The 18,712-nt window shown below is 38.1% G+C and overlaps 1 protein-coding gene across 6 annotated transcripts in view; it reads right to left on the bottom strand.

Annotated features, from left to right (window-relative positions):
* PARD3B (par-3 family cell polarity regulator beta) overlaps positions 1 to 18,712 on the bottom strand; it is a 980,330-nt gene that overhangs the window by 140,060 nt on the left and 821,558 nt on the right. For all 6 annotated transcript variants that reach the window (XM_045806556.2, XM_045806555.2, XM_045806554.2 and 3 more), the window contains one exon: positions 16,168 to 16,470. In XM_045806556.2, the coding sequence (XP_045662512.2) occupies positions 16,168 to 16,470 (303 nt within the window). The remainder of the gene's footprint in view (positions 1 to 16,167; positions 16,471 to 18,712) is intronic.

Below are 18,712 nucleotides of genomic sequence, written 5' to 3'. Positions count from 1 at the left end.
TTTAAAATGTTAAAAGAAGAAAAAGATCTGATAACTATATACCCAGAGAAGATATTCTCAAAAAGATGATAAAATTTTTAAAAACTTATAAATTCATAAAAACTGAGAGGATTTGTTACATTATAAGAAATACTAGGGAAATTATTAAGGGTAAAAGGAATAATATTCCAGACAGAAGCAAAGATATTCAAAAAGAAATAATGAACAACAGAAACAGCTAAAATAAACAAATAGTGGGGCACCTGGGTGGTTCAGTAGGTTGAGCGTCTGCCTCTTGGTTTCGGATCAGGTCATGATCTCAGGGTCATAAGACTAAGCCCCATGTCGGGCTCTGCACTCAGCTTGGACTTTGCTCAAGATTCTTTCCCTCTCCCTCCCCCCTCCTGCTCCCCCTCTGCTCTCTCTCTTAAATAAATAAATAAATAAATAAATAAATAAATAAATAAAATCTTAAAAAGAACCCCAAATAGTTACCACATAAAACAATAATTATACTGTACTTTACAGCTCAAAACATGTATATTTAAAATACACAAAAACATAGCCTAGAAAGTAGGAGGGATTAAATGTAGTTAAAGTATTCCAAGTTCTATGCATTATTTAGGAAATGATAAAAGTACTAATTTATTTTGAAATACAATAAATCAGGAATGTATATTATAATCTTTTGAGTAATAAAGGTACCTAAAAGGAGAATAGAAGAATGCAAAACAAACTCACAGAGGTAAAAAAAAAATTTTTAAATCATACAAAATTCTTGATTAATACACTTTAAAAAGAAGAAGGGAGAGAAAAATTAACATAGAATGGGTGGAAAAGTAGGAAATGGAGAATAACTTAGAGGTTTAAACCAAATTATATCTGCAGTATCATTAAATGTAAACAGACTAAATACTACAATTAAAATACAGATTGACTGGATATCAAAACAAAACCAAATCTAATTATATGTCTCTTACAAAAGACACACTTTATTATTTTTTTATTTTTTTTAAAGATTTTATTTATTCAACAGAGAGAGAGACAGCCAGCGAGAGAGGGAACACAAGCAGGGGGAGTGGGAGAGGAAGAAGCAGGCTCATAGCGGAGGAGCCTGATGTGGGGCTTGATCCCATAACGCTGGGATCACTCCCTGAGCCGAAGGCAGACGCTTAACCACTGTGCCACCCAGGCGCCCGAAAAGACACACTTTAAATATAAGGATCCAGAAATATTAAGCAAAAGAAAAATTAAGCAAAAGAAAGATGGTATAGCTATATCAATATCAGACAGAGTAGACTTTGAAGCAGTACTCGTTACTAGGAATAAAGTGGTGATGATAAAAGGCTCAATCTCACAGGAATTCATGACATTCCTAAATTTTTGTGAACCTAGTAACAAGCTGCAAAATATATCAAGCCAAAACTGACAAGGCTAAAAGGAGAAATGAATAAATCCACAATCATAGGAAGCTATTTTAACGTTAACCAAAATGGGATAAGTCTATAACCAAAAACAGAAAGATAAAAGGAAAGTCTCCCATCATTTGGAAATGAAACAACACAATTCTAAATAATCCACAGATCAAAGCAGTTTCAAAGAAAATAAAAAAACAAACAAACATTGAACTGAATGAAATGCAAGCACAACATATCAAAATATATAGGATACAGTTAAAGCAGAGCTGGAGGGAAATTTATAGCATTAAATGCTTCCATTAGAAAAAAAGAAAGTCCCAAATACAAAATCTAAACTCCTACTTTAAGAAACTAAAAAAACAACCAAAACCAAAACAAAAACAGAAAAACCACAAAGCAAGCAGAAGAAAGGAAATAATAAAGAACAGAAATCAATAAAATTGGAGACAGAAAAACAATAGAGAATATTAATAAAACAAAATGGCTTGTTATTTGAAAAGATCAATAAAATTGACAAAGCTCCAACAAGACTGACAAAGTAAAAAAGAAAGAGACAAATTACAAATATCAAGAATGAAACAAAGGATGATACTACAACAGACTCTGCAGTTCAATAAGAGAATATCCTATCAAGAGAACAATAAGGAAATGCTACAAACAACTCCGCACATAAATTTGACAACTTAAATGGACAACTCCCAGAAAAGTGAAAGCTACCGCAATTCACACAATATGAGATAACTGGTATATTCTTCTAATTATTAAGGACATCGAATTTATAATTAAAAACCATCCAAAAAAGAAATATCTAAGCCTAGATAGTTTCTCTGGAGAATTCTATCACGTTTAAAGAAGTAACACCAGTTATATACAATTTCTTCCAGAAAAAGAAGAGGTAAAACTTCCCTTCCCATTTGATGAAGCCAGTTAACCCTGGTACCAGACTCAATGAGAGTACAAAACAAAAGAAAACAAAATGAAACTACTGGCCAATATCTCTCATGAACGTAGATGCAAAAATTCTTACCAAAATATTAGCAAATGAAATTAAGTAATATATGAAAAGAATTATATACCATGACTAAGTCCAATGGTTGAAAAGCCATAAATGTAATCTAACATGTTAAAAGGCTAGAAAAGGACAATCACATGATCATATCAGTTGAAGCAGTAAAATCATTTGATAAGACTCAACATCCATTAATGATAAAACCCCCCAGAAAACTAGAAATTAAGGACAATTTCCTCAACTTGATAAATACATCTACAGAAAAACCTATGGCCAATATCACACTCAATGGGGGAAAGACCAAATTCTTTTCTCTTAAGATTAAGAACAAATCAAGAATATTTGCTCTCACCATTGCTGTTCAACATAGTACTGGAAATTCTAGCTGGTGCAATAAGGCAAGAAAAGGAAATAAAAGGTCTAACAGATAGAAAGAGAAGAAATAAAGCTTATGTTCACACAAAAACCTGTAGATAATTATTTATAGCAGCTGTATTTGTAACAGCCTGAAACTCAAAACAACTAAAATGTCCCTTAATAGGTAAATCATTAAATAAATTGTGGTGCATCCACACCACGGAATATTATTCAGCAATAAATAGGAATGAACTATTGATACCTACAATAGCTTGGGTGGATCTCAAGGTCATCACATTGTGTGAAAAAAGCCAATCTCACAGGTCACATAGTTCCCCATTTATTTGATTCCATTTAGAGAGTATTCTAGAAACGACAGGATTATAGCGATGGAAAACAGATGAGTGATTGCCAGGGGTTGGGGACGGAGAAAAGAAAGGTGTGTACAAGCGAATAGCATGAGGAATACCTTTGTGGTGATGAAATAGTTCTGTATCTTGATTGCAGCAGTGGTCACATGTGTGGTAAAATTGGCAAAGAATTATACACACCTTGTACCAATGTCAAATTATTGGTTTTCATGTTGTACTATAATTATGTTGATGTAACTATTGGAAAAAAGTTGGTGAAGAGTACAAGGATTTCTCTGTACTATATTTGCAACTTCCTGTGACTTTATAAAAAGTTCAAATTAAAGAGTTAAAAATAATTATAACTATATAAAATATGACTATATATAATAACTATAAGCATATGGTTATGAAAAAAGGAAACAAAAATACATGAAGTCATGTTGGCAAGAAATGGTCAACCAAATTAAAAAAAAAAATCTACTAAATGGAGAAGTAAGAGCCTTTTGGAATTTTCCACCCGACTTCAATTCATTCTTAGGTGATTAATAGTACTGTTAATGGTAGAATGATATAAATACCTAGATACTAGCAGTATGTAATATTAACTTAAATGATGTTTATTAACTGACAGATGCTGTTTTTTGTTTATATATGTATAGTATACTAATACATTAATACTTAATGTATGTGTGTGTGTGTGTGTGTGTGTGTATACAAACATACATACATACAGTTAAATTCTTTTAACAGTCTTACGTAGGGTAGGCACTATGCTTATGTTCACTTTAGAGGTGAGGAAACTAAGCCAGCGAGAAGGAGGAAATCAGTAGAGAAAGTGGCATGAGAATATCCGGTTAGGCTTTGCTCTAAGGACGGGTATGGCTCAGGCCCAGACCACCTACTGACCTTTATATAGAAAATCCACTGCATTTGCTTTGAAGAGAATATTCCTCCTAGCTTTGTGCTCAGAGATCTTAGCAATTTGGAAAGTGCGGAGCTGAGTAATGGCCAAGTTTGAGGGAATCCAGAGTGCTTGCTCAGGATTAATTAAAAGTCTGTGTAAAATTATGTCTCTTGAATTCTATTTCTGGATGGGTTCATATCAATCCTCAGTCAGCTCTCCAGAAGGGAGGGTATTCCACAGCATATAAATATTAAAACATCTCTTTGAGATGTTGGATATTTATGAGTACTAACATTCAAACTATCTTTTACTGCCCTTTCTCATCCCACTGATTATTTATTGTTTGAAAAGATAAATATAGGAAAGCAATTGACCTAACAATGGCCTATTCCTGATTACACATTGCATTAAACACAGAAATTGTAAAGAGGGCACTTTGAAATCTGTCTTTAACATCAGCAAAGGCTGTGTAATGAAAAGGTATGTGGCTTAGCCTAATAGGTTAACGCAAACCACAGGTCACCAGAGGCCTGGAGTAAGTGTGGTAGATCAACACAAATCTAGCACTACGACAGAGAAGGGGGTCGAAGCCCACGGATTCTGATGTGTCCTTGTACCTCCGTAGCCTTGAATAGGGTGCTTTGCACATGATAGGCTTCTAATATCCTTTTAATGGAACGAATGAACGAATGAACGAACGAAGGACAGGATGTCTGGCAGGTAAGGAGCTACACGCATGCTTTTTGCACATGCTTAGTGGCTTCCACCATTTTTTACTGTAATCTACAGTGACCAGTGCATTTTGCATCATGTTCCAGTACTCAGCTACATATACACATTCTGTATATGTGCACATATGTACATTTTACATACACACAGAACCTAATGAAACATCTACATAATTCTTATACTTACTATAATCTAGGTAATGATCTTTTCTACCTTATTTTCTTAAAAAAATGTTGATCGAGCTCACTACACTGATTTCAAGATGTACTTATAGGTTACAACCTGCAGTTTGAAAAAACCTAGCTTGGTGGAAGCTCATGCGTGTGTTTTGGAATCATATCTGGGTCAGAATCCTGGCTGTGATCACTTATGACTTGGGGCACCATAGGTAAGTTTCTTAATTTTTCTGAGCTTCCTGTTTCTCATAGGTTATCTACATTTGTCACCCTGGAAGCTGACAACTTAGGCAGGCACAAGTCTAGCATAATCCCAAAAGTAGGGCTCTCGGAAGATACAAAAGGAAAAAAAAATTAATGAGAACATCGACTTTTAATAGATTCCTACTCTACAGGATTTGTTACCTTTCTAAAGCACAAATCTGAACATGGCATCCCCATTTCAAGGGTTCCCTGTTGCTCTTGAACTATACACTAATTGTTTTATCTTAGCTGATATGGCCTTTCAGAGTATGGGTTATGTTGACCTTCATTTCTTGCCTCCAGCTGGCCTAATTTCTGTACCACACTCCAGATCTTCTGTTATATGCAGCTCCTACCGTAAATGCACCAGGCTTTCTCTTTGGGTCTTTGCACATGCTCTTCTGCCTGCTCAATTAATTTTTGCTTGTTCTTTAGCTCAGAATATAGATTCCTTCAAAGAGCCCTGTTTGACCGCCCAGATCTGCATTCAGTGCCCCTGTCAGGAGCTCCTACAGCATCTTTGGCTTACCCTTATCACAGCATGCCACCGTTAATATTCCAAAATATCAGCTGCACCCCTTGTATTGTTCTATTCTCTTTGTGGTATTTATATGTCTAAAGAAATTCTGCACGCTCCTTCCCACCTCCTCTTTGTAAACTGGATAAGTTAGATAAATATACCATAAGGATCAGGTTATTTGTTTGAAAAACAGTCCAGTCAGTTCTTAAATGACAGCTTTAAGAAATCAGAGTAAACCTTTGGCAAACATACCTTAAACATGTCCACCTACTACCAGCAGGGCTGAAGATGGCAAGGGGGTGGAAGTCTTGCAGATGAATGGTCACTAAGTACCAACCCTTTTGTCTAGCTCATGTATAATAGAGGAGAAGGTTATCTACATTTGTCACCCCTGGAAGCTGACAACTTAGGCAGACACAAGTCTAGCATAATCCCAAGAGTAGGGCTCTCAGAAGATGGAAAAGAAAAAAATTAATGAGAACATCAAGTTTTAAAGAGTGGGGATGGAAGAAAGTAGAGTTAATGGTATATCAGTTATTATTAGCACTTATCTGGTCATAGAGATTGTTTCATTAAGATATTTCTCATTATTGTTTAAAAGTCATTTAAAAATTGATGGTAATATGTTCTAAGGAAAAAAAAAACCCGACTTCTTTGTTCAACTGATGAATTTTAACTCTCTATGGAAATGGCATTTATCACTGGGATTCCCAGACTGAAATGAGATCACTTTGGCTCTGTTTGTAGAAACTAAAAACACATCTCCAAGTCATCTACTGTATTCACTGCTCAACTCCCTACACACAGCCTTGCAAAGCTGTGAGTCAGACGTGAGAGCAGAAAGCCATTAAATTGAAGTAAAAATAAAAGGAAAAATCACTAGAGAGAGACTGGGGACACAAACCAACAGTGGCATGAACTGTGCATGACAGAGTCGTGCCTCAGTGAGGTGTCAAATCTCTGAAATCAAGGAACTAGCTATCAATTATCCTGCATTGCCCAAATAGCACAAGATATTTTCACACCCAGCTGTTCACACCTGGCTAGGAAGATTTCCTGTTAACACTTTTTCTATCCTTCATCACTCTTATCTTAGAATTTTCCAAAACATTAGAATTTTCCAAAACATACTTTTCAGAGGTTGTGAATACTAAGACTGTATGTTCCCCACCTGCTTTACTTAAGTGATAGAAGTTACTCAGACTGAAATATTTCTGTCTCAGCTATAAAAGAGGGTCTACATAATAAGGATAGCCTCCCACAGGAAGTTAATAATATATTTGAACAGAGTGCTATGTAGCATTAATCTATAACTTTTGCATTATTAATGGAAGTGAAAAAGAAAAATAAAAGAAGACAAGTCATCTAGAGGTGATCCGTTTGTGGTGGGTGCCATAGGATGGCCCCTTCAAGCTACTTGCAACTCCTTTCTCCCTTGTCTTTGTTTACTAATGATGAAATACTATTCCCCAATAGCCTCTTGCACCTAGAAGAGACTTTTAAATACAGTTTTTGCCAGTGAGAAGCTGTTGGGGGCTTCTGGGAGATTTTTTTCAAAGGGATGGACTTGACTGGCATATTCTATTGGCTATTTGTCTCTTTCTCCTTGGAAAGTGGACATGAAGCCTAGAGTTGGAGTCATGATGTAACATGAGAAAGCAGTCTAACTACTGGGGAAAGCAGAGGTGAAAAATGAAAAGAGGTCACTTAATGAGGCCCAAATCACCTAAATTCTTTAAAGGGTGAGACAAATATATCAGTTGTGATTTTGGCTATTTATAGCCAAACAGGATATGGCTTGACACACAATTGTTAATGTCAGCTCTTCTGGAACTCACAGAAATTGGGCTAGATCATCCTATGGACTATGTACGAGCTCAAGCCCGAACCAAATGGAGATTCAAGGGGCAGGAAGACAGCGTTAGTTCTAATGACAAGCTTAGGGACATCTAATGAGGTAGGAATGGTTTTTAACCAGCAACTGACAAAGTAGGTAAATGTGTAATAACTGTGCTCTTCGCATATGCAGATGATATGACTGATATAAAGGAATCTGAACTGTTTTCTAGTTTTCATGCCTTTTAAACCCTCATTTTCTTTTCTGTTTCTACTTTCTAATTCTTATGATTGAAATACACCAGCAAGAGTTTGGGCTGGAATTAGGAATTAACCATCAACCATGTGACCTGAAACAGAATCTAACAGGTTCCCTAACCCATGACTTTAAGGGTCAGCAGCTAAGTAAAATCAATAGCCTTCCTAAATAGCTATATTTAGTTCAATAACTTTCTTCACATATAGCCCAATAATATATAATATTGTTCAATAATAGTCTAATGACCTTCTTAAATAGTTATAGTCAGTATTTATTGAACCAGGCACTGGGATAATTCCATTTATTCTACAAACAATCCATAGGAAATAGGGCATTTCTCCCTATTTTACAGTGAGGAAACTGAGGCTTTTAAAAATTAATATTTTTGAGCCAACTACCTAGAAAGACTAATCCACAATTTCAAGTCTTTCCCAAGTTAAATGCATATGCAATTTCATAATTTTTATAATATGTCTTTTATATAACTCTATTCTAATGGAACACATTATACTATAATTATTGTTTATGAGGTATTTTTCGCTGTTAGACTGAGTTCTTTGAGGGTAAGGATAGTTTCTGAACTTCTTTGTATGATCTGTGGATTACAACTCAATGGAGGTTTCCTACAACATTGGTGAATACCTGTTGGGAGTCAAGGCTTCTTAACATGGATACTGAGGAGCTATGTGCTGTTGGCCACATTAATTTCACAGCTATTGTATGTAAGTCAGTAAGTATTTGATATGCAGATATTAAATGCCTAGGATTATACTGGACCACAGAAAATCTTATTTTGCATAATTAAGTCTAAATGGACACATTATTTGTGAATATCTGGAAGAGAAAAAGGCTGCAGGATTCACCAAGGACAAGTAACTCCCTTTCTTCTTAGGGTTACTAGATTGGTAAATCAAGGGTTTCTCACAAACACAGTGTACCTTAATATCACTAAAGTATTTGACAAAGTCTTCCACAGTGTTCATAGATGAACTAGAAAATGCACACTAAATAATAGTAGACTGGATTAATAGTAAACTGAACATCCCAAAGAGTGTTGATTAATGGAGGTCTTGAGTGATGAGTTGCAGGGCTTATACTTGACATTGATCAACGATCTTATCAATGACATGGATGAGTCCATAATGATTAAATATGAGGATGGTATAAACTTAGGAAGGATAGCTAATATATTAGAGGACAAAAATCAATACTTTAAAATATCTTTATTGGCTACAACCATGGACTAAACCTAACAAGCAAATATTTAACTCAGATAAAGAGAATATCCTACGTTTAAAGAAATAGTTGTAAAAATATAGGATCTTGCACAATATATTTGGGAATATTTGGCTTGATAGCAACTCAAAAATAGATAGCAACAAAACAGAACTTTTAGTGAAAAAGTGCAATATACACCAATAATGACAGCTGATATAAAAATTAAGGCAGCGTTAATAAGTATAATGAATTAAGATCAAAAGATGCAAGAGTCCCACTCATTTTCTATGCTTTTTTTTCACACTATATCTGAACTATGGTATCCAGTTCTCCATGCCGTGCAACAGAAGGCAATCATAAACTCAATAGACTTGAACATATTCAGAATATGGCTACCAAGAAGGCTACAGGTATGGGCTATAATTTAAATGACTAGGACTGCTAGAGGAGTTTATACTAAATAAATGATTATACTTCTCAAGGTTATGTGCTTGTTTTCTTCATCCTTATAAGGCCATGTCTAAACATACAGCCTGGAACCTATTTGGAGTTCAGTCAACATTTGTTAATGAAGGTGGTCATAGCAATCACCTCAAGTAACGGAAGGAAGGGCTACTAATGAGGCTTAGATTCTTTGTCCAGGTAGGTCAATCCAGGATCTATAGTAAATGGTACATGGAGACAGCAGTTGGGTGGATACAAACTGAGCACCTCTATGCCAATTAGAGTAATCTGAAAATAAAAAGGATGTCTCACGAATTCTTGTCACTGTAAGTATGACAACATGGGTTAAATGACATCCTGTGAGGGATTTTGTGGAGAAGATGCCTCTATGGATGGGATGTGAGAGTTGACCCCCTAAAGTCCCATTCAACTCTAAGATTCTGTCAAATGATTCATTCATTCATTCATTCATTCATTCATTCATTCCAAAAATGTTTATTGAGTACAGACTGCTCTAGGAACTGAAGAGATAATGGTGAACAAAAGCATGCAAGGTCCCTATCCCTGTGGAGCCTGAAGTGGAAACCAGTGGTCTCTAAAACAGGCTGTGTGCACATTTAAGGGGAGAAAGAAAATAGAACTATTATTCACAGCTTAAAATGTCTCATTCTTTTATTAACTTCTATATTTTACAATATGATCTATATTGCATATAATATCATTAGTAAGGTAAGTAAGTGTATGTCACTTAGACTCAAAGGCACATATTTTGGGGAGTTAACACCCAAAAGCATTTTCGTGGTTAGGGTATGTGACCAAATATACTTGGCAACTTCTAGTAAAGAATGTCAAGTAATCATGTGAATGAATGCAAAACTGCAGCCATGTCAAGTACCACACACACCTTCTATTCCCCCTAGTTGTGACTGTTCCAAGCTCACTCAAACACAAAGCCTTCACGTTCTTATGCCGTGGGAGCCCTTTAGTTGCTGGTGTTGCAGTGACAAACGAGCACATTCTACCCTAAGTAGCTGTGAGGCATTTGGAGACAGGACTTAACCCCTGCTATATTCAAATCCTCAAAGAACCAGCACCATGAGACTCCAGGCCTATGATTCTGTCATAGTGACAGGGATTGGTTTTAGCCACCATCATTTACAGAGGAATCCTTTATAAGCCAGGTTTTTCTCAGGAAGGTTGAAGATTCAGGGCCAAGCCTTGAGAAGCTGGGAGGTGAGAGGCAGAAGTTAGTAGCCACTGTGGGCCACACATGTGACATAGTGATACATGAACAAATAGAGATTTCTTCTATATAGAAATACCAAAAAATGGGGGCGCCTGGGTGGCACAGCAGTTAAGCGTCTGCCTTCGGTTCAGGGCGTGATCCCGGTGTTCTGGGATCGAGCCCCACATCAGGCTCCTCCACTATGAGCCTGCTTCTCCCTCTCCCACTCCCCCTGCTTGTGTTCCCTCTCTCGCTGGCTGTCTCTATCTCTGTCAAATAAATAAATAAAATCTTTAAAAAAAGAAATACCAAAAAATGCAAAATGCAAAGTTGTATTTAACCATTATAACATGTAAGGCTGTTAATGATAATCCTCCTTTAGCAAATAAGGAGGTGAGGATAAATTGCCATTTAAAGGTAGGCTCAAGTCCAGGATTTTGTGTCCCATTAGTGGGCCCTTCCTTCCCCACTCCTGCCGCACATCTCAGGATGAAGTCCAAACTCCCCATCAAGGCCGGCCAAAGCTGTATATCAACCGCTTTTTGCCCAGTCCTTGGACCCTCCTATTTTTCTCTCTTGCCATTTACTCTCTCACTCAGGTTTCTATTTTACTGAGCTTCTTGTAGTTCCTCTAACACACCATGCTTTCTCTCACCCTGATGCCATTCTCTGCGCCTCCCACCCCCCAAGCTCCAGCTGTCCCAGGCACCCTCTGCTTCCCATATAGAGCACTTTTCACACCGTGTTCTCATCATGTGTTTGTATCTTTGTAGCCCCCCAGTGGTCTGTAAGCTCCAGAGAAAGGTCCCCATCTTTCTCCTCGTTCCCCGATGAACTCTGCACTGAACTCACGTCCAGGCACTCAGTAGATTCAATAAATGTTTGTTAAATTATATGCATGAAGATGAAAAAATGGCATCTCAGAAAAGTTAACTTACTGGAAGTCATGCACTAATATCTGTAAGAAGACTGAACCCAAGTCAGCCTCATTCCAAAGTTCAAGATTTAACCCGCTGTTAGAGCCAAATGCATGCCAATCCACCTATCTGGGTACTAGTTCCCTTAGCTAGGAAATGAGAGTATGGGTCTATATAATGGTGTAGTGTAAGGAAAAGAAGATTGTATAACATAAAAGGAATCTAGAATAAAGTCCTTACTCCATGCTATGTGATGCTGGGCAAGTGACTCAAACTTCTCTGGGCCTCAGTTTCTGTAATAATATGAAAAGGTTATTCTGGATGGTCTTTGAATTCTTTTGTTAACTCTGAAACACCGTTGACCCTTGAACAACACTGGCTGGAGCTGCACAGAGCCACTTGTACACAGATTTTTTTTTGTGATAAATACAGCACAGCACTATAAATGTATTTTCTCTTCTTAATGATTGTCCTAACATTTTTTCTGTAGCTTACTTTATTGTAAGAATACAGTTTATAATACATATAAAATACAAAATATGTGTTAATTGTTTATGTTTTTGGTAAGGCTTCTTGGTCAACGGTAGACTATTAGTAGTTAAGTTTTTAGGGAGTCAAAAGTTACATGCAGATTTTCGACGCATGGAGGAGGTGGGGTCAGTGCTCCTCACCCCTGTACTGTTCAAGGGTCAACTGTACTATTCTGTAAGGAACTTCAAAGTTGCAACCTCTTCCATCCTGTAACAACAATGCTCTCTTTATCGCCAAGCTTGCTAAGTTCTTACCGCTTTATCAATTCTCACATCACAATTTCCCTCCACTCCTATCTAGCTACTGAAATTGTTCTCTCTATATTAATTGAAGACCTCTTAGTGGCTATATCCTAAATCCTCTTTTTAGTTCTTTTTCTTTTTTTTTTTTTTTTTTTAAGATTTTATTTATTTGACAGAGAGAGACAGCCAACGAGAGAGGGAACACAAGCAGGGGGAGTGGGAGAGGAAGAAGCAGGCTCCCAGCGGAGGAGCCTGATGTGGGGCTCGATCCCAGAACACTGGGATCACGCCCTGAGCTGAAGGCAGACGCTTAACGACTGAGCCACCCAGGCGCCCCTTTAGTTCTCTTTCTAATGACCTCCCTGAAGTATTTGAAAGCCTCACCTCTGTGGTCTCTGCGAAACATCTTTCTCTTAGTTTTAAATTAAAGTTTTTTGGCTATTTCTAATTTTTCCTGTATCCAATGCCACTCTTATTCCAGGCCCTTCCCATCTTTCAATACTGTAATCATATCTTAATTTGTCTTAAGTCTAACCATCTTCCTCTTTGTCTGCCATCAAACTGGCAGAGCTATTTTCCCCAAATACAAAACTATCAGCTCATTCCCCAATTATGACACTTTTTTTTTTTTAAAGATTTTATTTATTTATTTGACAGAGATAGAGACAGCCAGCGAGAGAGGGAACACAAGCAGGGGGAGTGGGAGAGGAAGAAGCAGGCTCATAGCGGAGGAGCCTGACGTGGGGCTCGATCCCAGAACACCGGGATCACGCCCTGAGCCGAAGGCAGACGCTTAACCGCTGTGCCACCCAGGCGCCCCCCCAATTATGACACTTTGATGGCTCCCAGTGCCCATGGGATTAGCCATTATATAAATAAATAGCAACTGCAAACATCTTCCATTCATCCTCTGGAGCCCAGGGTAGACACCATGATTTGACTATAACTTCAGAACCCTTCCTAGCACCGATTTCCAGACAGCTACTACCAATCAATATAGGTGAACATAAGATAGAACCTTTTCATTCATAATATGGCTCTAACCTGCTTTCCAGACACATTTCCTATTCCTAGTTCTTTCTTTCCCATCCACACTCTATGTTCTGGATGCTTCAGAGCTTCCCTAACATGGCATGCTGTTTCAGCCCACTTTATCCTTATCTATGCTAATTATTCTGTAAGGAAAACAATTTTTCTACCAGATCTGGTCACTATTTTCTAATCCTTCTCGAGCCAGTCCAAATGCTGCTTCCTTTTGAAGATCCTTCCTGACCAGCAGAGTTAGAAAAGCTTCTTTTTCTTCTGTTTACATTATATTGCAATGATCTGTTTCCATATGTGTTGATCCCCTTCTAACTAGAATACAACTCTCTTTGGACTGGGGCCACTTCTTAATGATCTTTGTATTTTCCCTAGAACTTATTACAGTAGCTAGAACACCGTAGGTGCCAAAGAAGTGTTTGCTGAATGAAAGACCAAACAGATGACAAAATGAATGACATGCCTCTAATTGTACATAAGGTAGGTTTGGAACCCACAGTTCCTGCTTATAGACACTGTGTGAGATATGCCCTCAGCAACACTCCTCCTAGACTCACCTGGGTTCAGGCATACCAGGAGAGTTGAGAATTTCATGATAAAGGACAGGAATAATAATAATAACAATGATGATGATGGAGCGCTTATTGTGTGCCGAGACAAAAACTGCTCATTTTAAGAGTTAAAGAACAAGGAGCAGAACAAGCTTCAGATATAATGAAAGAGAAGAACAGAATAAAGGTAATTCTGATACAGTCATACTTTGATCTATTATCCAAATATATGACAAGGGACTAAAACTCCACTGAAGACAGAGCTTTAGATCACTTATTAATACAGTGGGTCAGAGACAGAGGAAAGACGATCACTTATATACATCTGTCTGGGCTGGGGAGTAAATAACATTTTTTTATATCATTCTATACTGGCTACAGTGAACATTATCTGAAGAAATTTCTTTACTGGGCAAATCTACATGGGTGAAAGTTAGCTTAGGATAGAGTCTCCTCATGTTCCAAAGAATAACCATAGGATCTGGAAAAACAAAATAAGCGTTAGGTGACAAAAATTTGGAAAGTGACGGGGCCGATTATTGTATGCTCCTTTTAGAGGCTTACAGTGCATGTTAGCATACTGGAGATATGAAGACTCTAGTAAGAAAACCTGCTCGGTGGGGCATAACCCAGAATTCTCCATATGCATTTGGCCAGTGAACTTTTTTTTTAATAGAATGCATTGTGTTTATTTCCATGGAATTACTACAGGGAAATACTGGCTTTGGGGGTTCATAGAAATAGTCCCTCTGTGCTGGGATTCTAGCAGCGGGCACGTGCAAAGGGGATTGCTCTGAAGACCTGTCTGATTTAGGGAAAATAAGATTGGCTTTGGTCTGGGCCAGAAGAAACTCATGAGCGGTATTATCATTTACATGATAAAAATTCAACCCTAGGTGAATGAAGGCTTAGAAGAAAAGGCCAACTCTTAATCAGTCGTTTGAATTAACAGTTTAGTTATTGGGGCCGTCTCACACAGTCATAGGAATTTATATTTTCATTTTATCCCAAAGAAAAACTTGACCATCTTTCTTTAATACTATCAACCTGGAAGCTTGACAGTAAGGATTAAAAATTGCTCCTTCCTTCCCACTTGGTTATTGGAAAGGCTCTGAAAGGTAATCAGTCTTGTGAAGCTACACTTTACAGTCTGCATAAAAATGCCATGATTTCCCTTCCTCTCCCCAACCTAATTGAAAGTGCATAATATCACCCAGCTGGGGAAATGTAAACGGTAAACATACGCAATATATCATGCTATCGCACAAAAGCTGGTTACTAATAGGAACTGGGTGGTTGTCAGGACCAAAAGAAATCTGGAAAACAAGTCTTTTTTTCATCTAGAATGAGAGCTCTTTGTGTCTGCCACCCTTCCCCCTCAACTCCTCCCTCCAGAATTCAAGCTACAGCCAGATTAAGCCAAGGTCAGTCAACTCATTCCTTGTGTGCGTAATTCCAGGGGTCACCTAACAATGTATATTGACTAAAACTCTCTTATAGCAGCCTTTCAAGAGCTGAGACATTTTATTTGTGGCAGGAGGTGGGGATGAAATCATTTTGTTCCCTACCTACTTCAATTGTACTGACAGATGGTCTTATTATCTCTTTCCTTAGCTGCTAAGCCTAAAGATCCTCGGCCTTGTCACCTCTTATCTTTCTCTACTTCATCAAACTCCTATTGCCACGATTATCTCCTTTTCTACTTCTGATCATCCATGAACATCTATACAGGATCACATTTTCCTTGAGTGCAAAATCCCAACCTTGCTTTTCAAGGTCCTCTGCACCTGTGCAGCCCTCTGTAATTCCAGCTCCATTATACCTACGTAGAAGCCACCATTCTCTGACTCCTTAGCTCCCAGTGTCATGACATCTTCAATAAGTCTTTCGCAGCAGGACTCGGAGGAGAAAGGACAATACCCTTTCAAAGTTTTCATCATTAGTTCTCTGCCACAATATCCTTTCAAAAAGTGCTCCCTGTTGCACCATGACTTCAATGACTACCATTCATTCATGCCACCTTATAACTGGCCATTTTGTTTTATTTTTGATGGCTGACACCTTATGGGTCGGTCAAAGCCTAGCTATTACCAAGGGAACTATCTCATTTCAGCTTTAATAGATTAAAGGATATATTTTTATTGGCTTCAGCAGGAGAGATGACTTGAAACTTACCGAATTAAAACCATATTTGTCTTTCAATAAGTTATATTACCTGTCAGCTGGCACCGGTGGATGATATGGTTTGTTGACCTTGGCATAGAGCCCCTCTAAGTGGTCTCTCTCCGGAGACAGTGGACGGCCATCCCGATGGTAACCCAGTGGTCCAGCCCGAGGTGGCGATGGTGACCTATAGACACTTGCTGATGCACATGGTTCCCGGAAGTGGTTCACTCTGGCATAGTTAGGGTCCATTTCATCATCATCCATATCATGCAGTGATCCAATTGCACCAGTAGCATATTCAATAAGACCTCTTGCCTGCTTTTCCCTTAGCTCCTGATGTTTTGCTCCAATCCTGAAAAAAATGCAGAACAGTAGCAGAGACATATGTGAATTTTATGTGGTAATACGACAGACTGTCCTGAATCTATGTTGATTTCTCCTAGTCAGTCACTTAGCTGTTACTCTCCCGTTAACCCAAGATTGCACCATATAGAGATGCCAACGGCATATCTGTGGTGTTAATTTTATATCTCTGACCTTTATTTGTTATGGGGTCTTGACTTTCATAGCAATGGAGTAGGTATTTTGACATCTTGCCCACCGATGACTGTGCTGACTGCAGAGTCAGGGGCTGATTTTCATTAACGTTCCCTTCCTACAAACGGATGTGCCCGTGGGAACATCTGTGGTGTGATAATACGGAAGTCTTCCTTGGGAGAGATGCATGTTAAAGAGCCCATCAGAATCACACTCTTTGGCTATGATTTTACTATTTGGTATCCTAGAGTTCTAGTGTATTCTTTTAAATGAAAGAGCTTGCAAAAATTGATTTAAATATGAAAAAGAAATACAGAGGCTTTCTGGTCTCTGAAAGCAGTGGGATCCGAGGTAATTTATGAGAGACTCTAAGTTTTTTGGTTACACAAATGGGGATCATTGTGCCTCATTATATAGGGGCTAGGGACAGAGTAAAATAGTGAAGAAATTAATAGGCTCCTGACAGAGATGAATTGGCACATATAAGTGAATTAAACATTACTGGCAGAACTCCACGGCGCTCAAGCCTTAAGTGATATTACAAAATGCTAGTGCTAATCAGTGTACTGTGTAGACTGCTGGGAATGGGAGCAGGAAAATACACCTACATGGATTCCAAATCCATCTGAATTTTAAGAATTTGACATTTAATCTGGAAAGTGTTAGATCAGCTCTCCTAAATTCTCAGTTATGTGTTACAATGGAAAGGTCACTGTGGCATCTTATTGGACAATGGTGATGCGATGGTGTCAGGAGGTGTTCCGTGCTAATGAGGAAAGAAGGTAACCTTACATCACTGGGCAAACAGGGTGCATTATGTATGTACCATGAGAGAAGCCAGGTGATGCTGGCTCAGGCAGCGAGAGGAAGAACTCAGGAGAGGGTGGGGACAAGCCTGAATCCTGGGCTCTGAGAATACAAGAGGGCCGTGGGCTGGAAGCGAAAGACCTGCACATCCCTGGACACATTTATAGAAAGCTTGGATGAATTAAAAAGAAAAAAACACTGAACTCTCTCAGTACCTTCTCCTCTTCAAGCAAAAACACCTGTTTTTGCACAGGGCAGCTAGCTTTATTTTACAGAACATCAAACTCTTTGTAAAAATCTTTAAAAGCCATCATCTTTATCTTTCAAGGTATTTTCTCTTTTGGCAGAATGGGTTTTTTTTTTTTTTTTTTTAGTGGAGAGAAGGGAAGAGGGGGGAAAAAGCATGAAGAAGAAGGTATAGGATAAAAAATCCAGCATCTATCCCCAAGTCACAGCAGATGAAAATAAATGCCAGGATACATTATTGCATATCTCTTTGACTAAGTCAAATCATGTACCCTACACATAAGCAATTAGAATTTATATTTTTGTAAAGAGGAGCTAGGGGATTTTGAATGAAGATGAAAGGGAGATTACACGGTAGGGTACCTGTTAAGAAGGCCTGCCTGTCCCCTTTCGGTGCATGTTAGTCCTAGATTCATGGATGTTTGTTTTGAATAATTTTTTATAAAGAAGATAACTTGCTCTCTTCTGCAACAAAACAGTCCTTTCAGGGACAGTGCAGACCGGATTATCAGAGAACGCTCGCTGCACTACGATGATAGGGATGGATTTCCATTGCAAAGAGAGCATAGGACATCAATAAAGTCAGGGGGTGGAATTCTGTGTCATTACTATGCCTCCTCAGTGCGATGGCTTCATGAGAAATCATTGAGCAGAAAGATGAACATCTCGTCGCTGCTGCATAAAGCTACACTTGTGCATTAATGAAAGAAGAAAACACCGAGCCTGGTTTTTTAAAAGTCGCAGAAACAGAACGCCGGTAGCTGCACTCCCGATCTCATCACATCTCTGTCTTAGAGGTTTTCTCATTAATTAGGCTTGCTGGGTATGTAAAGATTCTCAGATGAAAAGTACTCCAAGTATGCAAAGCAGTATTTTATCTTGCATTTTTTTCTTTCTAAAACAAAACTAAATTTCTCCTTGATCCTCTCTGCACCACTGAGTGTTTCAGTAACTAATTTCATATTAATCACTCAGTAGGTGAAACAGTAATTTCTCTGAACCGT

The sequence above is a fragment of the Ursus americanus genome, chromosome 1 (genome assembly GCF_024610735.1).
Source record: "Ursus americanus isolate L20-20 chromosome 1, mUrsAme1.1.p, whole genome shotgun sequence".
NCBI lineage: Eukaryota > Metazoa > Chordata > Mammalia > Carnivora > Ursidae > Ursus > Ursus americanus.
Note: the sequence above shows the minus strand (reverse complement) of the source record. Positions and strands in the feature narration are given on the sequence as shown.